A 23,240-nucleotide genomic window follows, 5' to 3' on the forward strand; every position below is an offset into this window, starting at 1 on the left:
GGGATATGAATAAATGTGCCAATGTAATATTGTAGTTATTCATTTTTGTTAAATTTGCAAAAACTTTCACAATCCTGTTTTCATTTTGTCATTGTGGAGTATTTAGTGGTCCTTGAAATGGGGAAAGAAATCAGCACATGTGAAAGTGCCTGAACACATTCTGAATCCACTGCAGTATGGTCAGTAATGCACTGCTCTTGGGCTTTATGTTGATGGTTGGAAAAATATGTCTGTTTTTATGGCTGAACTTGTGTATCCCATCCTAAAAGTATTCAATGTTAGTTTGCCACAGAGAGGATGCGCAGTTCATAATAACCATCAGTTTTGTTTAATTTTCTTCGTTTGCTACTACCTCCAGGGTGTCCAGAGTGTGTCCCATAACTCAGCCTGCCTTCTTAATCAGCTTGTTGATTTGGTGATCCTCTCTTGAAGTGATGTTAGCAGCCCAGCACACCACAGCATTAAAAATTGCAATGGCTATCACAAACTTGTAGAACTTGTAAAGTGGTGTTTATTCTGATTGAAGCTTCAGCAGTAATTAGAAGAATCTTTAAACAAAAATATAGAGAAAAGCCAAGCACCTTTTATTGGCTAACTAAAAAGATCACAATATGCAAGCTTTCAAGACAACTCAGGCCCCTTCTTCAGGCAAGATGTAATGCAGAAACTGGAGTTCCCTGTGTTTATATGCACACTAGAACAAGAAACAACATTGGTAAATCTTTATATGAGAAATCTTAAATGTAAAGAATTAGTAGATTCCTTCAGGCTACGGTTAATTAAACAAGCGAGAGAAGAACAATGTATGGTCAAGATCTTTGGATAAGATAACTGTCCAACAAAGTCTTCTGAACTTTTTAATGAGTTTTTTAAAACAATGTGGATCTGTAGTCAGGTTGTCTGTGTCATTCTGAGAGATGTAAACAATCCTCATATCTGGCCATAAAATTCTTGTCTTTATTCAAGCCATGTTGTAATGTATTAAATTTTAGCATGAGTTTAACTTCCCATTCTTTTCTCTCTTGCTGTGTTTTGAAGTTGCCCATAAGCACTGTGACTTTAAAGTCTCTCTCACAGTGTTCATGGCTGTTGAAGTGGGCCGCTACAGGAACATCTGTGTTGCCACGTTAAATGTGGAACCTGTGTAAATTCATTCTCTGGCGGAGTGTTTGTCCAGTTTCTCCCACAGAGAGTGCAGTGTCAGGACATTTCATGCAGAGAATTAGGTAGACCACATTAGATGATCTGCAGGAAAATGATCCCTTTATGTGATGTTCAAGTCGGCAGTGTGGTATAACTATACTATACAAGACAACAAAAATGTAAAAATACAAAAGATAGTGGACTATTTTTGAAAGAAAAACAGAAAATCCAATCATTAATTCTTTCCACATCACACAGTTGAAAGGCAACAAAAGGCTTACAATGACTGTGATGGTCATCCTACTAATACTATGTTTATGTGCAGAATATGCATCTACACAAAGATATTGTAACAGCATTAGAATAAGGAAACAAATAAATAAAACATCCTAAAATTTGTTTTTAAATGTTAATTTGAAAAGCATTCACCATTAAATTAAAAGGTGCTGTTTAGAACTTAATTCATGCTTAACAATACATATTCTACACTGAAACCCCACCACTGTGTACTGTAACACGTACACTATATACTGAAATACATACTGTACACTCTTCAGTGAAATGCATACAATATATACCGAGATTTTTTTCTCATGAAATGCTTACACTCTATAGTGAACACTGTATGTTGAGATTAATAGTATTTGTTGATTTAACTTTAATAGAGTCATGATGTTCTTAAATTTGCTTAATTTGCCAGATTTTTGGTAATTAACTAGCAGCTGAAATTACTTGTGAGCTTGTGTGTATCATGCTGAAAGCTTCCTTCACAGCTGCATCTTATTCATGTGCAAGTACCGTATGTTACTCCTGCTACCACTGCGTTGTGGTGATGTACTGGAAAACTAAGCAAATGTGTTTTCTCTTCTCATAACACAGAAGAATCTGTCCGTTATTATTTTATAGATAAAATTCCATGTAACAAATTGACTTACATTGCATTGTTTTTCCATTCAATTCCATTCTCATGAACTCCTTGCTCAAGGATGCTTGGGGTAAGGCAGAGCCTGTCCTGTCAGTAACTAGTTTAATTTGTTTAATTTAATAACACTGTTTACATTCAATATAAATGATACCAATAAGGTGCTATTTTAAATTTAATTAATTCTTCTCTGCTTATATACTTTACTGTATAGTGAAATATATATACTGTGTAGAACCTAATGAATTATTTTCAGCATATAAACTATAGTGTATACTGAAGCAGATACATTGTATAGAACTTAATTTATTCTCTCAGCATAGAGCTACAAATATGCAAACTGCATCACAGACCTTCACTTCCATACTATACTATATACTGAAGCAGATACACAGTGTATAACTTAATTTATTCTTCTCAGCATATATACTCTACTGTATACTGAAACAGATACACCGTGTAGAACTTAATTAATTCCCTTAGGATATATATTATACTTTATACTGAAACAGGTGCACTCTATACTGAAATACATGGCATACTGAAATGCCTGAGCTATATACTGAGAATTCGTCTCATACGCACTATACTGAAAGTATACATTCTATAGTGAAATGCATACTGTTTGCTGAGATTTCTCTGTCTTACTCTATATAAGTTAATTTAAATTGTGAACATATATTGCAGGGTGGTGCAGTAGTAGTGCTGCTGCCTCATAGTAAGTAGACCAGGGTTCTAGAGTCCTCCCTGTGTGAATGTCCAATAGGTTGCCCAGGTTCCTGACAGTCTCCAAAGACCTGCAGGTTAGGCGAATTCTTAACGCTAGACTGGCCCTAGTTTGTGTGGATGTGTGAGTGTATGGTTGCCCTGCAGTGGACTGATGCCCTGTCCAGGGTTTTTTCCTGCCTTGTGCCCTGTGCTACCTTGGAAAGGCTCCAGCACATGGTCTAGATTAAGCAGGTTAGAAAATGACGTGACATTTATTGTACGCTTTCCCCTGCTGCTGGCACTGAAGCTGTTTACTTGAATGATGGAATGCCAGCTTATACTACTGTTGATTCAGTGAGTCATTCCCAGGCTGATTCAAGTTCTCAGTGCTGTTACAATATAGCATAGCCATTTCAGTATGCAGTGCATGCATTTCATTATGCAGCACGAGCGTTTCAGTAAGTGATGTACATGTTTCACTACAGAGTCAGTGCAGTACTGGGTGTATACATAATTTAGAAAGTTTTATATCCCTAACACTAAGTGCCTCATATTAGACATACATTACACACAAAAAGATCTACATACCACATCATGTGACCAACAAATGTGTTAAGCACAAAGTGATTTTATTGTTCATGGTTAAGAAAACACACTTTTGCAAACAGTGTAACACTATCCACTGACAATAACTTTTAACTGTAATATTATTGCATTTAGGATTACCAGCAAACTTTGAAGAAACTTTTTTCCGAAACACGTAGTATGTTTACTTGTTCACATACTTGGTGCCTGTAGAAAACCACTACTGGCTCCACAACATCGTACTTTAAAAGGTGTACCAGTGGACAGGACTGTACATGACCACTTAAAATGTGACCCACTTTGGACTGACCACAGTTGACCCTTATAAGCATGAAATGGTGGCCACTTGCAGGGCCTAACCTTGGGGGTCAGTGTTGGCAGCACACAGCTGTAGCACACAGAAGTAAATGCCACCATTTGGCTAAATATATTTTAAGCACCATTTCACCTTTAAACCATTACATTTATTTTTCCATTTTCTTGATTTTCTGTTAACCATCTGTTATGTGTTGTGAAATCTTGTGAAATCTTTACTAGAGGATTAAATGCATGGTAAATTTTGCAACTGATTAATATATTAAAAAAGTCTCACCTTTTTTGCTAAGTATATTTTAATTCATGGTTTTGCAACATAACAATAAGTTAAATTTAAACACAGTACACCTATGCAAATGTAGCTTTGAAATGATGATTTGGTGAAAGCAAGTTTTATATTAGCAATGACCATTTGACGAGTATAGTATTATTAGCTTGCAATTAGCATAATGAGCATTCCTCCTAAAAAGAGCCAAACATAACAAGCTCATTAGTTTATTGAGCATGGTAATGCACATTTAAGAAGACGCTGTTTAAAGTGAGTGCTCAAACCTAAGCCTGGCATTTTTTAAATGGTAACGGTAAAAATTATGCAAAAGCTGTACACTAATAATTCCCGCTTAGTAGATGCTTGAATAATCAGTAATTACCAGTAAACAAGCATCATAATGTAACATGTACTCTTTGAAAACAAGTAGGAAAAATGAATGGGTATAGAAATATTCTTGGCAGCCATTCATTTTCTTTGAGTCAGTGTGTTCCAAGTGTGTCAAAATGAAATCTGTACTATAGAACTAATTAGCTAATCAGATATTTTGACATCACTGTAGAAAGTGTGGAAAATTATATTTTAAAATTCTCTTGTGGTACATTTAGTTCTGTAAAAAAACAATTTTTATTGAGCAACTGCACTGCCTCAGTATTTTTCTAAACAGTTAACAAAGTTTTAGGATGCTCCAAGATAAGAGTCTGATATATGACAAATACAAACGGAATTATAAGTATAATAAATTCAGAATATGAACAAGGTACTCTCTAACAGTGGTACATTATTGGCTGATTTCAACTACTAAACGTAACAAAGAAACCATACAGAAAATCCAGACATACTAAGTTATAATGGTATGTTAAATGCATTTGCACACTCACTAAATAGAATTGTTATTGTCTGCAGCCTATTATGTGTAATTGCCTATTACCGAATGTTACATAACCTACTTGTAAACTAGAAGTAGCCAGTGACATGAGAAGATAAAGATGAACAAAAAGACCTGGATAAGTTCATTCCATGTGCTTCCAGTATTGTCTGAACAAGAAAGAGACAGAATACAAGACCATAGCTTCATATTCCTTTCAAAGATTATTCTTCTCTTCTATACAAACATTCACACTGTTGATACATTTTTAGCATCCTGTTCCTCTTCATTACGATCAATTTATGGTTGATATAAGTGCTTCCCTTAACAAAGATTATCCATTCATTCCATACATTCTAGCAATGCCTCGTGCATGCAGGGGAGCTAGTCTGTTACTCACAGTACTCACATTCAGCTGTTTTATAAAACCCATCAACTACATAGCTCATTTTAAGTATTTCATCAAGATTCCCATAACCCTTTAGGTGAAGAAGATTTGCTGGCATCTGTCTTGAATTTACTTTCCCTTAATTTCCCCCGGAATCTGTTGTCGATGATTCACTGTTACACTGAAAAGAATTTGATACATAAACAATATTATTACCTTTGAGAATTCTGAAGACTTGGATTAGGTCCTGATGTTCCCTCTTCTACTCAAGACCTAAGAGATTTAATTCTTCAAGCTGATTATAGTAGGGCATGTCCTTCAGTGCCATTGGCTGCTCCTGCTGGCACATCTTCTAGCCTTACTGGGTCTTTTTTGTAGCTCTGTTGTTGGGTTTTTTTTGGCAAATTTTCTGTTATGAAATACACTTAATTTAGTAAATGGATGCTGGGACATGAACCTACCACAGCAGCCCTGAGGGCAACATGCCAGTGTATTGCAGAGTATAATCAAACCTGTGCTCAGACATATAGTGTCAAGTTATAGTCAATTATTAACCATCATAATTTTGGAAATTATATCTAAAACAATAAAACTTATTAATGAAGGTAAACTTTGTCAATACACATTTTTTATATTTTATTTTCAAAAAGCAAACATTACATTGGCATGCTGCTCAATCAATCATATAATAATGTCAACATTATAATATTATGGATATCACTGCTGCCTTACAATTCCCAAGTCCTGGATTCAGACCTCATTCACGTTTTGTCTTTACAGACCTTGCACATTCTTCCTGTGCTTAGGTGCTTTTTAAAATTCTAGTTTTCTAACACATTCTCAACACATGAAGTTAAGGCTGACTGGAAACTCTAAATTGGTCCTGTGTGTGTGTGTTTGAGTGAGTGTTGGAGAATGAAGAGATTTTCGCATCAGACATGACATGGCATTGTCAAACACAACACGATTCTTGGTCGTTGTTAGGGCAGAACATGTTCTATTCTAGCCTGATGACAGGAATCATTCTTGGAGAAGGTGAAAGTCAAATGCAGGGCCCTACTGTGCCTACACCCACACTCATGTGGGGTCTGTGTAGAATCTCCCATTAACCAGAGGGTCTAGAGAATGATTCAGACAAATTATCCCAAACAATACAATAACACATACAGCTATGGAATAGATTTTTATATATCAACAACAACAACAACATTTATTTATATAGCACATTTTCATACAAACAGTAGCTCAAAGTGCTATATATGATATATAGAGCTCACATTATCGTTTATATTATATATTTGGAAGACACTTTTACCAAAGGTGACTTACAATAGCCAATATATTACAATGGTTAAAATTTCACTTCAGTAGTTGAAGCTAAGGAAGGGTAAATGATACATAAGCTTAAAGACAAGGTAATGGAAGGTTGGGATTTAACACGCATATTAAAACAATAAACTACTCCACCTTTCTGTGTATACATATCCTGTATGAATATCCATATAAAAACAATCATCAAACAATTTTACATTTCTTACATTTTTTGAAGTATGTAATGACAGTGGTAGGGAGGAAAAGGAACTCCAAGGTATGTTCTGAAGAAAAAGAGTCCCCGGCAGCCTATGGTCAGTTTTGATAGATTTTAGCAGATCCTGCTTATAGGAAGAGATAGGAATTAAACAATTACTTATTAACGTTTTGTTTCTACAACGGCAATAATTAAACAGACAATTCAGCAAGGCTTCCACTTTATTTTCCTGACTTTTCTGTGTAGGTGGGGTCTTGGTCAGACATTGTAAGAAACAGAATAAATGAAGGATTATGTACATATGATTGATTATATTAATCCATCAACATTAAAACTGGAATGCAAGATAGAAGCGAAAGATAAGCATATAACAAAGAAGAAACTCACTATTTCTTGTTCATTTTGATTTTTTAAGGATGTTCATGATTTTTGGGTTAGGGTTAGGGGAATGTCACAGTCAGCTTGGACTTCCATGAATGCACAGCCACTGGTCAAACAGAACTATACTTCTACTTTGCTAATTAAGGCTTTTTGTCCCCAAACAAGTTAAAAATCTAGACAGAGTTAATAAAACAGCTTTACACACAATAATAATAAAACACAAGAAAGCAGTGCCTTAGCTGGCTGTTATAGATAAAAGGTGTTATGATCCCAACAGTGGCGTAGGTAGTACATTTGGTGTCACTTGAAAAAATAATGATGGGGTCCCCCATCAAGGAAAAGAAATATAAAGAAAAAAGGTTTTAATAAAATGCCTACAAAGAAAAAGGGTTTAATAAAATGCAGGTATATATGATCAAATATAAAGTTTCTTTGAAATACATTTGTGTATGTCAAATTAATTGTTGTGTAAGAGGATAAAACTACAAATACATTAAGATAGATAGATAGATAGATAGATAGATAGATAGATAGATAGATAGATAGATAGATAGATAGATAGATAGATAGATAGATACTTAATTAATCCCCAAGGGGAAATTCACATAATCCAGCAGCAGCATACTGATAAAAACAATATTAATTAAAGAGTGATAAAAATGCACGGTGGAATGACACTTAAAGTTAAAATACTGGATAATATATTTGTAGCCTGTTTATTTATTTATTTAATTGAATGGACATGTAAAATAAAGTACTGTAATATAAAACTTTTGCTGCATGGATTTTTATTGAATGGGCACCTTTGGAGAAGTGGATGCTTTATTGTTATATATGCTATTTTCATTAATGTGTATGGGAATATTAATGACAGAAAGCATACATTAAATAGTTTTTTATCAGGTCAGTTTATTGTTTTCTTTATTTCACAAAAAATGTTCCTGTAATATCAACCAAGTAAACTAGAAAATCAGGCACACTGTCAGGTGACTCAGAACATGAAGGCAGGGCTTCACCCAGGCTGTTTTCAGAAAATAGCAATGCTGACCCAGACTGTGCCCTGTGTTGGGTGGGATTGGCTCCATCAGACCCCCGTGACCCTGTAGTTAGGATATAGCAGGTTGGATAATGGATGCATGGTTGAATGGATGGAAGGAACACTTTGAAGAGCTCGCAAACTGGACAGACACACCCTCTGTAAAGGAGGCCGAGCCAAAAACTGTCAGGGGATCAATTCTGATTTTCCTGAGGAAGATCATTGAGGTTGTTAAGCAGCTTTACAGTGGCAAGACCCCGGGGGTAGATGAAATATGCCCATAAATGCTGACGGCTTAGGACGTTGTTGGGCTATTATGGCTGACATAACTTTTCAATGTTGCATGTTCATCAGTGGCATTGCCCTTGGAAGGGTAGACCATGGTGGGGGACCAGAGGGTGTACTCCAGCTATCAAGGGATCACACGCCTCAGCCTCCCTAGGAAAGCCTATGCCTGGGTAATGGAAAATAGACATCACCCACTCATGGTACCTCCATAGGAATAAGGGTCAATATGAGGTCATGGTCCTCAATAAAAAAAAATGGTGGACTGTCCTTTCCAAGTGGGAAGTGGATTATTGTCTCAATAATAGTAGTTTAAATATCTCTGGGTCTTCCCTAGGGGTTGTTCCCCTATAATCCTTGCATCGAGGTGTCCATATCTGATGCCCAAACAAACTCCCCTTGTTCTGGAGGTTCAGTGGCTTTACACCAAGCCCTTCCCAGATGTCTGTACTTCTCACCCTATATTTAAGGGGAGGTCCAGACACCCTGCTCATTTAGCCCGCTATTACTCATGTTTTGATTCTTATGGACATTACCCAAAGCTCATGACTATGTGTGAGGTTAGGGATGTAGATCGGTTGGTAAATTGAGAGCTGTGCTTTCTGCCTTAGCTTGATCTTCATTACTATGGATCAGTATAATGATTGCATAACTGTTCTTGCAGCACCATTCCATCTGTTGATCTTACCATCCCGTTGTCCCTATGTTTAAAAGTAAATTAGTTACATTACTTGTTACTTACAAAAAAGTGACTAAATATGTTATAAAGGTAATTATCATAAAATGCAACATTTATTAATGTCCTAAGCCCACAGCTGACTAATGCCAATATTTTGCTGCATGCAAGCAAAAAAAAAAAAAAAGTGCCTCCATATGCTGTGAGAAGGAATTGATAAGTAATTAATTTTTTTAACATTGCCTAGGGATGAGTTACCCATAGTATGAGCTGGCATTTCATCAGTCAAATAAGCAGCTTCAGTGCCAGCTGTAGGGGCGTTGAAACCAATAGCAACCCTGTCAAAGTCATATAAGAATTCCAACTAGTCTGGCTAGCAGGCTATCTAAAAGAGCCACGTAAAAGAGCAGCAATCCACCAGCACTTGGGGTTGGCAAGTACTGCAACTGCTCGGTGTTATAATATGAAATAATATTGTGCTAGGCTGGTAACACCACTTCAGGATAGGCCCACTGAATTAACAAGCTAATTAAAAGGGCAGGCTCAGTTATGGAACACACTCTGGACCCTCTGGAGTTCGTAGCAAAGGAGAGAATTCAAACAAAACTGAGTGCCATTATGAACATTGCTGCACATCTTCTCTTTGACACACTAACACTAAGGACTTTTGGCCAATGAATTCTTCAGCACAAGTGTGTCAAGAAACACAAGGGGGCTCCTTTATACCAATAGCAATACACCTGCATGATGCCTCAGTGCGACTGTAATTTTATTATTAATTTTTTTTTATCATAATGATCCTAAGCTTTGAATGAGTAAAGTGCATATCTACTGATAAAACAGGACTTATTTATACTGTTGACCATATCTTATACCTACCATAATTACTTTAACTGTAGCACTTATTTACTAGCCTTATTTATTACAACATTAATGGCAATTAATTTCAACACTTTGTTATACAACTGTATATTGTTACATGTAGAAATTATGCCACATACTGTATAAAGGTTTCTTTATAATTTTCATGTTAAGGATACTAGGCTCATATTGCAATATGTTTCTAATGTGAAGTTTATTTTTTAATACTTTTATGCAATTATTTCTGCACAAGTTAGACTGAATTTGGAGATGTTATTAAACAGCATTTCTGCTAAGCTTTAAGCACTCCGAGAGAGTAAATACCCTTAAAATTCACAAAACACATGCATACACACATCAATCCCTGGATACTCTTTGAATGAAAAAATATCTCTTTTTTACAGGCACTGAATAATGTCATGGCAATAGACTTTGACTACAGAAAGGAGTTCATTTATTGGATTGACTCCAGCAGACCGAGCGGCAGACGAATAAATAGAATGCGTCTGAATGGAAGTGACCTCAAGGTACAACACAAACTTAAGCCTGCCTAAGGATGTTAAAACATGTTGGGGTAGAGGTAATGTGGTTAAATGCTTTTCAAATCTGCAAAGACTGACAGTCATTTGAGCCATTTCTCCTCCGATTTTGCTCAAATGTTGAGCAAACAATGCATTGACAGTGTATGCTTAAAGCTTGAAAACATGAAAAGATGCACTGATGCAGCTTTCAGAGAGGCATTTTCATATTTTTTATCGAAAAATGGAATGCTTTAGTTTTAATATGCTTTGTATAAAATTCTTTAAGATTTAATTTTTATTTTCTAGTAAGACAAATAAATATTAGAGCAGGCCTTTGTGTCCACCTAAAGTAATGACATATTAAAGGGCCACAAGCTGCTAGACAACCAGTTTCTCACACAGCCCTTATAATTTTGTTTGAGAAAGTATTCTCTAACAGTTTGTGACAAATTTTCTCTTAGCTAGGTTCCAGTAGTGCCCCCATGTCTGCATTGACGAAAAAAAATTCAGAGCAGCAGCTGGCATTGTGTTTTTATTCTTTTTTAAAATGTTAATATTCTTTAACGTTTAGGTTAGTGTGACTCCTCAGGAGGTTCAATTGCAGTTCAATTTTCTAATGTCGTCAGTGTCAAGTTTAAAGTGTTATCCCTGGTTCTCACTAGAGTTCTGTAGGCTGACAGGTGTCTAAATTGCCCTAATCTTGTTAGTTTGTGCCAGTAAGTCCGTGTGTCATGTGCCTGTTAATAGAGGTTTACGTTCTAGTAAATTTATTTATTTATTTGAACTTGTTGAACAAATTGGTTGGTGAATGAAACTATGAAGTTCACTCTTTGACTGTTGCTTTCACTCAAAATGTTCAGCTTCTCAAGTGATTCCCACAATATAACATTCTCAGACTTGCTTAATCTAATTTAGGGCTTCAGGAGGCCACAGCCAATCTCAGCAGGACTGAAAGTATGTCAGGAAAAAGCCTTGTGCACAGTGCCAGTTCATCTCATAGTCCACTCACTCTCGCTCCGACAGGGCCAAATTAAAATGGCTACTCAACCTAACCAGCATGTCTTTGGGAAAACATGAGGAAAATCAAAGTACCAGGCACAGGCAGAATGTACAGTCTCCATGTGGGCAGCAACCAAGAGGGATTGAAACCTAGAATACTGAATATGGGAGCCAACATTACAATCTCCATGCCACCAAGCCACCATATTTCCTGATGGGCATGAATATTCAGACTTGAATTTAGCCAAGTGGTTCTTGATCAGTGCCCTATCTATATCTTTAAGGAAGTATTTTGTGGTATAGCATGTTAAAAATAAAGGACTAGTTTTGTGCTACAAAAAATTTGGTCTAATGAGGTAAAATGATGTATGTTGCTTCAGTGGCTATAATCCATATTCAGTTATTATTCAGTACAGTATGTGCATTTTCACTCTGTCTTTGTAAGGACAGAGTCAGGATTTATTTTGGCTTTGACGTCTAAGTCACATCTTGTGCTATTTGATTGTTGGTTGCCTGACCTTTTGCTTTCCCTGGCCAAGTCTCTGGTTTTTCAGTCACTCACAATAATCCTCAGACACTTTGCGTGTCTCACCTGTCACACAGAATAACTCTCTGTTAACAGATTGTTCAGTTTTGTAGTTCATCTGTCTTAAAAGTTTTCTTAAGATCTGTCGACGAGGTTCCTGTGGTTACAGTAGTTAAAATTATGCCTGAAAAATCACATTTTCTCTGCTGCATTTATGAAGTGCCTTCACTGCATTTTATGGTTCTAAAACTGACTATAATAACCCTTACTTTTTACTGTCAATTAATTCTAATGTCTTTTAAAGGTGTTTTACCACTGCATATTCTGAATTTATTCAAGAACATTTGCATGCTCTACTGTACGTGTAGAAGATTCTCACATTGTGATAAAATATGTTGATTTACCTTGTATTACTTTATGTATATTTTACTTGTAATCTTGTGATCATGTGCAGTTCACGTCTCAGCCTCACGTCACCAGTATGTGTTCGGCATATTTCTGTAAGTCTGTATCCTCCAAGTTTTCAGATTACAAAGACATTCATGTCATCTTGTCTGTCAACTATTATTGGTTCTGTAGTAATTACAGCATTACTCTGTTCAAAGCAGTGCTATTGTATACCTGTTATGAAAGCAGACACGAGATTCCAAGAGTAAATTTGTCTTAATTTTGGTCGGCAGCATCTGCAAAACAGGGAAACTTGAAATTATTAGTGAACCAAAAACATCAAACAACTCATGGATACTGTTAAATGCAGTGTATTATGAATGGACTAAGTGTGAAAAAGCCTACCTAAAATGCATTTTTAATACTGAGGTGTCCTGCATCAAGATTATTTAAATTGGTTCATTTATGTATAGATGTTAGAAAAACTACTAACATTACAATATTTTGACAGTTTTTGACAGGAAAAGAAGATCATTCAGTACAATACATCTCGACAATCCTATCCAACTAATTCCTCTAAAGCAATATCAAGCCAAGTTATAAAAATTCCTAAAGTCCTACTCTCTGCCAAAGTATTTGGTAACTTATTTCACATATCTGTTTGTGCAGAATTTACCCTTAACAAGTTTCCAACTGTGTACCTGTGTTTTTGAGGAACTTATTTTTAAGTAACATTCTCATTCTACTGTACTAATTCCTTTAACAAGGAATTTAATAATTTTAATCATTTTAAACACTTCTGTCATATCATCTCTTATTTTCCTTTTGCTTAAACTGAGGCCTTTTTAATCTTTTCTAATAACTCATCCCCCAGTCTAGTTGCACTTCTCTGGACCTTTTTTAGTACTGCCATGTCCTAACCAAAACTGCACACAGTACTCCAGGTGTGGCCTCACTTGTACATTATAAAGCTTAAATATACATCAATGAAACAAACTAAATCAGTGTTATACGCTTCAATATCTGGAGGCAGAAGGCTGTTTTTCTAAGCTTTACATACTTAATTCTAAGGAGAAATCACTGTCTTATTTTGCTGTCTGTCCTACCATGGCTCCTTTTCTACCTCAGTTGACATAGGGGCCCTTAATCACACACCCCAGAGCACTAATGATGAAATTCACTGAACATGCATGCATCTGAACATAAATGCAGGCTCCGACAATACCCTCATCCACACCTTGTGCTGCTTGTTCATACTACTGCATGCACCTTCACACCCCCAAGTCAGAGCACACTGCATTTATGTAACAACTGCACACTTCCACAGACCTTTGTCTCACTTTGCCATACAGAGTTGCTGATTTTTTCCTGTAGCTTTTCATTCTAATCAGAACTGTCATAGGTAATCTAGCATTCCATGACAGTGCAACTGAATCTGGCAAAATGAGGCAGAATGGCTTTGTTCATTGAATATTCCTTAGTCTCATTTTTTTTTTAATCCTTCATTTTCCCTGGAGCACAGGACATTCATCTTGATACATTTGTTGTTCATAATATAAACACATCTTGAAAGAAATTCTGCTTTGCCTGTTCTAATGAGTAAAGTGAGCATGAATGGCCTGCATGAGTTCATCACTACTAATAACATCTGGCTATAGATCAGAAGCTAATGATATCAGTTTCCAATTATGCGGCTTACACTGTTTTTGTAACCTGCCACTGTATTAAAGTGCCATCTTAATAAAACTCCCAACTGTTACTTAATTTTATCCAATCAGCAGTCCTAAAGGATAAAATGTTTAATTGAATTATTCCACCAGCAGATCATGGATTATGTTTCAAATGATGAATTTTGTTTTTATTGTATCTGAGAATTTACTGTGTTCTATTTAGGTAAAGCAAAACTGATTTTTCTTCTCTGAAAACCTGGGATAGGCTACTGCAGCGGAGTTGTCATCCATTCGTAATTATATTAGTTTGCTGAAGTGCTACTTAATTTTGAAAGGGACAATTAGAGTCAGTAAAAGAAAAGAAAAGAAAATAACAAACTGGCACGAATTCTAACGATCATATCATGTTGGTGCCATTTCAGAAATGATTCAAATTCTGTATGGTTTCAATCAAGTGTTTCAGGTCGAATACTTAATGTATTTGGAAAGTTTTTGTGTCACAACCATGTTGTCTCAAACATTTATTCTTCAAATTATCATTCTTTACTTGCTTTGACATTCTACTGCGCATTCTAAATAATACACATTTCTTTCAATCCACTGAATATCTACTGATTGTTTTTTGTCTCTTAAAAACTTAGGACAGCTCTGCACTTCACCCTTGCAGTAATGGCTGGACTTTAGAGAACCAGATGATTCAAACTCTCCCACCAATGCAAAATATTTTGTGCTGTATTAGCTAGACTTTGTCGTTTCATATTTTAATGGCCCCATGTTTGAATGCAATCAGTCAGTGCCTTTTAGAATTTAGAATTATAATTATAGAATTATACTGTATATTATGTGGTATCTCAAGTTCTGAAACTGTTAAACCGAAGCACCCTTGATCAGTGCTGTTCCAGTTGCTTTACCCAGGATAATCTCCAGCACCGCAGTATAGGCAAAGCCCATCCGCATCTCACCCTTAAAATGCAGACGAGTGGTATATTGAACTGGGAGGTATGCATTTGTTCAGGAAACCACAGTGGAAGAAGTGGATTTAAAAAATAGATGAAACGTCAAAAGTCAGCTACATGAGATGTACTAACACAATTCCTAAATGTGAAACTGACAACAAACTTGAAAGGAGTACTGCCACAAATGAAAAATCTAAAGGCTTGCTGTCACAATAACTGTTAACAGAGCCAAGAGGCAAATTAGTATGAGTCAGAGCTAATTGAGTCAAAAACTAAAAGACATCTATTAGTAGTTAAATTATTAACACAAAGTACATGTATTAATATTCCTTGACACATGAAGCCTCCAAAAATACATAACAAAGTAGCAGAAAAAATAGTGTCGATAAAAAAAAAATAAATAACAAACTGGGCCAAATTGCAATGATCATATATTTAGTACTCACAAGAATGAATAACATTCTCCAAACAAGAAAAAAATATAATAAAGAAGTTCTCCAGTAAAACTGTGACAAATTATGATAATAACTTAGCTCTTCATTGTCATACCTTACCCACTATAGATTCATTCAATTATAACCTTCACTTGACAGTTGATCCATTAATTTCTTTTAATTATTATATCTTTTGCCATAATTATGCCATATCCAGTCTTTACTTGGAACTAAAAGGAATGACCAAAAGACTTTGAACCCTATTAAAAAGGCTTTTTCTTCTTTTGTGATATTCAAATTCCTCTATTCAATTCATAGTTTTGTTTTTTGCCACCAATATATTTTACATTTAGTCATGTAGTGCTCATAAGAATTACTTATGAACTCCACACATGATATAACGCTTGTCAAGTCTTGATCTTTAGTTATGGAAGACATCAGACTTTTTAGACCCATCCCCTCATACACCTTCTAGACCCTCAAATCCCCTCATTTTTAGACTATTTTTTGTGTGGTAAATGACACCCTTAAGTTAAATAGTAAACCAATAGGTGTCTTTAACAAATAAAACCAAAAGGACTTGAAGGTGTGAATGCCACATCAACAAACCCCAGGGGTTCATCCTCTAAGACAGGGGTCCTCAATCACAGTCCTGGAGGGCCACAGTGGCTGCAGGTTTTTGTTCTAACCCACTTGCTTAATTAGAAAGCAATTCTTGCCAATAATTTAATTTCATGGCCCGTTAGTGCTTTAACTCTGCTATGTCAGGTCATTCTCATATCCTAGATTTTCTTCCCTTTTCTAAGAATATCATCCAAAAGATATGAAGCCTACTATGGAGGAGTAATTCTCAGTCCTTCACTTTTTTCTCTTCACTCTTCTTCCAAGTATTTAATTAAACCCAATAGCGCACGATAAATACACGCAGGTATAAATGGTAACAAGCTAGATGGAGAAATGCTGGTCTCTTTTGTAATTTGCATGTTATTGCTAATTACGAGCTATTAAAAACCAAGAATACAGCTGTTTAAGACTAAAATAAGCAATAAGGGTTCAAAATCTTAACGAGCGAGACACCTAAAGTGAAGCAGAAGTGTTACTTGAGCAGTTAGTGCTTCTTATTAAGCAGCTGGGTTGGAACAAAAACCTGCAGCCACTGCGGCCCTCCAGGACCGTGATTGAGGACCTCTGCTCTAAGAGATATGAGGAATCAAAGTTACTCCCTCTCACAAAACTTGAAAAAAATGTGGATCAGCAATAAAGGCATATGGAGTGTCAGTTTATGCTATTTGGAGGTGTCTGATCATGAATATATATATATATAAAAGCCAAATACCACTGACTCACTCATCACGAAAACTCCCAAACCAAGAGGACTTGGGACTTGACATTTGGAATGTAGGTTACCCTTGGGCCATAGGTGCTTGCTAAGGTCCAAGAGAGAAATTTCTTATAGTTTTTTAGACCCATTCACTCCATTTTTTTCTAAAATAAATTTCTTTAAAGTAAATTAAAAATACTTTCATTTTTCTGAAGAGTACAAGTTTTATTTTGATATTTTTGAGTTTCCACAAAACGTTTATAATTTGCCATTTATTTATCTTTTTAAAATAATTTAGTTAAGTTATTCCAAGGTATATTAAAGCAATTTTTTTTTTTGAGGATTTTGATTTTCATACTTTTTCATACTTTCTTCACATATTCTTATATTAAGTTTATACCTCTTTAAATAAGCCCATACAACTATAACCAAGGAAGAAAGGATTTATATTGACGAAGTAATGGTCCTTCACCACGTGGTGCAGATGAGCGGTGACGGCACATGCCTGTTCTCCTCGCTGGCCTACCTTGTCTTATATATAAAGCAGACTGTAACAATCTTGCGGTCTTGTATGTATATTATCATCCAATTGATGCACAGAAAGTTTCTTGTGTGTGCCGCAAAAGCAACCGACAGTTTTACATTAAAAATCTGTAGTATTATTTGTTTGTTGTGTAATGTTTGCTTTTGTTAACTAAATTTTCATCTTGTATTATTCTTATTGTAACAATGTGGTAGTGATAATTGAATTAAATCAACCAAATAATAATATTAATTTAATTGACAGTTTTTTCGTCATCGAAAATTCTTCATGTAAAAACTTATTACTACACAACAAAACAAAAATTAATCTGCCAAAAAACCTTAAAGACGTTGCTTTTCCCATCATTTTTACATTACCTTGAATGTATTCCATGATTATATTTTGATGAATATATGCTATTATATTATATACTAGCAAAATACCCGCGCTTCGCAGCGGAGAAGTACTGCCTTAAAATTTTTATTAAGAAGAAAATTAAACCTTTTTAAACTGATGGAAAATATACCAATAATTATTTGTTAAGGATCTCTTTGTATGCCACATTGTGAGTTCGGCCCTCCGGTTGTAATATGACCAAGCTGTGCGATGAGCTTACTCTTGAGCATGCAACGTACAGTTGGCCTTATGAACAGTAATCTTGTTTCAAATCTCACAGCTTGCATTGCTGCTGTCATAATCAGTTTGAGTTTCATGGTTTGTTTCAATTACGACAGTATTTGTAGGACTTGTGTTAAAGTGACATTCGGCAACTGTCAAGCGTTGTAAGTATACAACCGGTTTCATTGATAACTTCACATCCAGCTTTTAAGAGTTTAAACATTCATAAACATCAAAGTGTCCACTACTGAAATCGTCACCTGTGAATCTAAGATGTTTAAGAGGCATTGGCGGTTGTCGAAAGGTGTAAAATATTTGGCCATTTCAGTACACTTGAAAGCGACAACCGGACAATTCAGCATCAGCCATCAACTCACATGCAGATCCATTGGTGAAGGGCTTAAGCATTTCACTCTTATAGTGCTCCTGTGTAGTATAATTATCTCCTGTACCGTCATCAGTCCACGCCTTGAACCTGTCCCAGTCATTAAATTCATAAGACACAATATCAAGAGTGAGCCTGATATTGCCGTGCAATATGTAACAAAGAGAATGGAAAAGGTAGGTGCCATCTCCGGGCATGGAAACCACTCGGTAAGTGACAGTTCTTTGATCGATGGTGATCACCTTGATAGACATGTTAATGGGGGTACGGTTGGAATGATAAAGGAAATGGGTACCTGAACAATGTAAAGTAAGTCTAAAATACCTACACAATAACTATAATCGTAATAAATGAACAATAAAACAGCGGAGAAGCTGTGGATTAAATAAAAAGGCTGTAGTTATCAGCAGGGAGACGTGAATCCCGTGGCGAAGCAAGGAAGGGAATGTAGAGACAGGAGCGACGGACGGCCTTATATAGGCAGGCAGCCAACAATGGGGGGGACCCAACGCCGCCTCACATGGTGACCGAGCTGCAGGCTATGGACGTATATATGTACGTAAGTAGGATTCAGTTAGCGTTGGGAACCCACGTACCAAATTTCTTGAAGATGGGCACATAAGTAACAAAGACCGTTAAAAAGTTCAATATGGCAGCCGACAGTGGCATCATACCACCGAAATAAGTACGTACATTGGTTTCGGTTAGTTCAGGGAAGCCGCCTTGAAATGAAACCTGCTTAACTTTTGTAAGTAAGCTGTAAGGAATGAGCCTGCCAAATTTCAGCCTTCTACCCACATGGGAAGTTGGAGAATTAGTGACATTGGAAACAATATGGCAGCTGATAGTGGCATCATACCACTGAAATAAGTTCGTACATCGGTTTTGGTTAGCGCAGGGAAGCCACCTACCAAATTTCGTGAAGATGAGGCCATAAATAAGAAAGTTCAACATGGCGAACGTTGTCAACCGTTATGACCGTTATGCGTAGAATTTCGAAATAAAACCTGCTTAATTTTTGGAAGTAAGCTGTAAGGAATGAGCCTGCCAAATTTCAGCCTTCTACCTACACGGGAAGTTGGAGAATTAGTGACGTTGGATAGTTCAATATGGTGGCCGACAGTGGTGTCATACCATCGAAATAAGTACGTACATCGGTTTCTGTTAGCGCAGGGAAGCCACTTACCAAATTTCGTGAAGATGGGGCCATAAATAAGAAAGTTCAACATGGCGGACGTTGTCAACCGTTATCGACCATTATGACCGTTACATGTAGAATTTTGAAATGAAACCTGCGTAACTTTTGTAAGTAAGCTGTAAGGAATAAGCCTGCAAAATTTCAGCCTTCTACCTACACAGGAAGTTGGAGAATTAGTGATGAGTGAGTGAGTGAGTGAGTGAGTGAGTGAGTGAGTGAGTGAGTGAGTGAGTGAGTGAGTGAGTGAGTGAGGGCTTTGCCTTTTATTAGTATAGATAAGAGAAGTAAGGAATTTTATTTTTTATCTACCATAAACATCCTATATTTATTTTGTGGATTCAGCAGCTCTCTTTGTGATTATTGTTTATTCATTAATGAATGAAATGTCATTTGTTTCGCAACATCGTAGCTAACGTGTTGGTGTTACAATTTTCATAAAAAAGTAATACGACATTTTTTTTAATACTTTCATAATCAAAAAACTAATTAAATTAAGTTATCAAAATCGTAGGTAAAGTAGAGACCACATATTTCCGGTTCAGTATCAATAAATAAATCTCAAGGACAATCATTGCAAATTGCTGGAATCAGTTTGGACACAGCCTGTTTCTCACATGCACAACTTTATGTGGCATGTTCAAGGGTGGGAAAGTCCTAAGATCCTTTATATATTGGCTAAAGATGGAAAAACTAAAAGCATTGTATATAACAAAGCACTTCAGTAAACAATACAAGCACATTAGTGAGTCTTCATTGTTTGTTAATTTATTTTTAAAGTTGTGTTTTTTTATTTATATTTTTCTAAAACAATTTTTATATGAACTTTATTTTCCTCCTGGCAACACAGAGTATTTAAGCTAGCATGATAATAATTTTGATATTTGATTCTTTACCAGTGGTCCTAGTCCTCTAAGAGACACTCCCAGAAGGTTAAAATGATGTGTTATGTCTCAAACATAAGCTTGTGGGGTATCATTTTAGAGTACTTCAAGGTCCATGATTATGAATAGGATATTATTTTAGATCCTTTACTAGGGATCTAGCCCCATATGGACCTCTGTCAGAGACTGACAAATGACAAACATTTATTACAATCAAGAATATTTAGACTATACATATTTAAAATGTAGCACTAATTCAGATTTTTTCAATAGTGCCTTCTGCTTTCATTTTTGTCAAAGCAAAAATAACAAATGTTGCATTTACTTTAAGTAAAGTAGATTTTTTGACAGTTTTATTTTTCACTTATTGCATTTTACTTTGAGAGTTTTCTTTATTTGTATTATTTCCTTCTACTGTCTAAAAATTGATGGATTGATTGTGAACTCTAAATTCACCCAGTATATGACAGTTTATTGTTAGGATGTGCTCTGAAATGTTGCCACAAAATTTCCTAAATTGCCTCCCTGCCATTTGAGATGTCCCATTAAAAAATATTACTTGTCTTACATAACATATATCTAAGTTAAACTACTTTACTTTAATTGTGCATACACTTTGCTTTTGTGTATCAATTTCAAAATAGTTTTTACATGCCTAAGTAAATATCATGCCTATTTTGAAGTTAACATTCAGAAAATAGTGATAATGAGCAAAAAACAATTCCTGTCACACCAAAAACTGTAATGCCAATCAAAAACTGAGTGGTTTTGGAATTTAAACAGACCAAGTAGTGAGTCATAAGTCTAAATATCTGAAATGAGTTATTAACCAGGCCACTACTCAAACTCCAAGTCAAGAAAATTGTCACTATAGTTTTAAAGGCCTGAATTCATTAATACTGTCTGCAAAACAAAATCCCAGTGCAGTAAATGAAAATAGAAAAAACAGAAAAATACCATATTTAAAACCTTGGAGACTTAATTAATAAAGGATAATAACAAGCACAAAGAAAAAGGTATGGGGGTCCACCTCATATATTGAGAAACTTGGGTCTGCAGAGTAGTCTGTCGAGGCACAATCAGGGACTAACTGCAGAGCAAAGCTTTAACAGCAGAGGAAAAGTAAGAGCCGGGTCATCTGGAAGTAAAGCGAAAGTGAGGTCATCAAGGGGCTTGGTCTGTGGCCAGAAGAGGATTAGATCTTACTGTTTCTGTAAGAATGGGAGAAGAATGGGAGAAGAGGCATTAGCACACCTGATTACCCTGTACCTGCATTTCAGTATTAGGTAGACCACTCTGCTGCCTCCCATGAGCATGTGTGGGCAAAAGGAGAACTCAGAAAAAGTGTATTATCTCTCTATATAATCTTCATTTGGATCTTGATCTTTGTTTGTCCGCGAATGAATTAGAAGAAGAAGCACTAGATGGCAGTAGAGAGACAGCTAAAACATAGGCATTGCATTAAGAATCTCCTCCAGGCTTATACTACTGAAGACTGTAGTAGTCCAGTCACACCTCAAAACACAAACATTCAAACTAAACAAATTGTTATGTTATAAATTAACTAAAGAGATCTTCATTTAGATTTTGATCTTTGTTTGTCCGCGAATTCCACGCATGCGTAGACCACCTTCCAGTTTAGTACGGTGTTGTTACTCACGGATGTCAACAATGTGCCGCAATAACAAAAGGGGTGGTGAACAGTTTTACGCTGGTTAGCTCCTGAGGCCTGGTTAGAGAATGAGATTGCCGAAGGTAAAAGTTACGTGCCTACGTAACATATGAATGAAAGAAACACAGTGGGTAAAATGAATGACAACGTAACAGCACGTTCCGGAAATTATTATTGTTACGTTGTAGCCGGCAAGTGCTGCGCGTCTCACAGTTGTACCGTGGCTTGTCAGTGAAGTGATCCCTATTTATGCTTTAAAGAGCCTGGATACCTATATGTCCCCCTTTTATAACCATTGCTCCGTGTATATTGCCTTACTCTTTGGATTGCCACAAAGCAACCTGTGAGATTGGAGAAAGGTTGAGAAGAGATCGTGAGAGGAAACGACAGCGTCGTGAAAATGAGACGGACTGTGAACAAACAGAAGCAGAAATGCTCCTAAACCACCACATAATTACGATTTGGACAGTGATTCCGAGTAGGCCGTTCCTATCGAATCAATATCCAAGTGTTTTCTTTTGTAATTTTGTTTCCCTTATAAAAAAAATCATAATGCTGTGCAACGAAGGGCCCAGTTCACGACTGGCAGCCACGTTTAAACAGGGAACCCTTCACAGACAACTTTAACACGCACAACATAGTTGGGTGCACATGGCTAGTGTGTATATATTTTAATGATGTCATAGCATTAGTTAGGACGCATCAAACCAAACATTATTTAATAAAAGCTTATCAAAATTATTGGAGCTACTGAATCACAAAAAAATAGATAAAATGTAATTTTAGTTTGGAGCACATACTAATGTTTATTACATTTTTCACCCTTGTTTAAATGTTTTTGCTACCATTTATTTTGTGTCATTGTCATCACTATTTTGTGATTCCTGAAACTTCCTTTTGCCACTGTACAACAACAGAATTTAGAAGAAAAAGTTAAAAGAAAATAAAAAAAAACTAGAACTGAATAAGAATAACAATGAATAAATGACATGCCAAAACAGTAAATAAGAATAAATCTATATGCACTTACATAACATAAATATACAAGTATTTATAAAGTACGAGGGGGTACCGAAAAATAACCAGAATTGGAAAAAAATGTTTTAATAATTTTTGTTTACTGAAAATTTAGTCTCCTTCTAAGTACTCTCCATGTGAATGAATGCACTTGTGCCAAAGGTTTTC

General features: G+C 35.9%; 1 protein-coding gene across 1 annotated transcript in view; it reads left to right on the top strand.

Moving 5' to 3' along the window:
* The window catches only part of LOC120530667 (low-density lipoprotein receptor-related protein 1B-like), a 1,848,048-nt gene that overhangs the window by 1,521,516 nt on the left and 303,292 nt on the right, over window positions 1-23,240 (top strand). Inside the window, exon 59 of the mRNA XM_039755091.1 lies at window positions 10,369-10,491. Within this exon, the coding sequence (XP_039611025.1) occupies window positions 10,369-10,491 (123 nt within the window). The remainder of the gene's footprint in view (window positions 1-10,368; window positions 10,492-23,240) is intronic.

Source organism: Polypterus senegalus, chromosome 6 (genome assembly GCF_016835505.1).
Source record: "Polypterus senegalus isolate Bchr_013 chromosome 6, ASM1683550v1, whole genome shotgun sequence".
Taxonomy (NCBI): Eukaryota; Metazoa; Chordata; class Cladistia; order Polypteriformes; family Polypteridae; genus Polypterus; species Polypterus senegalus.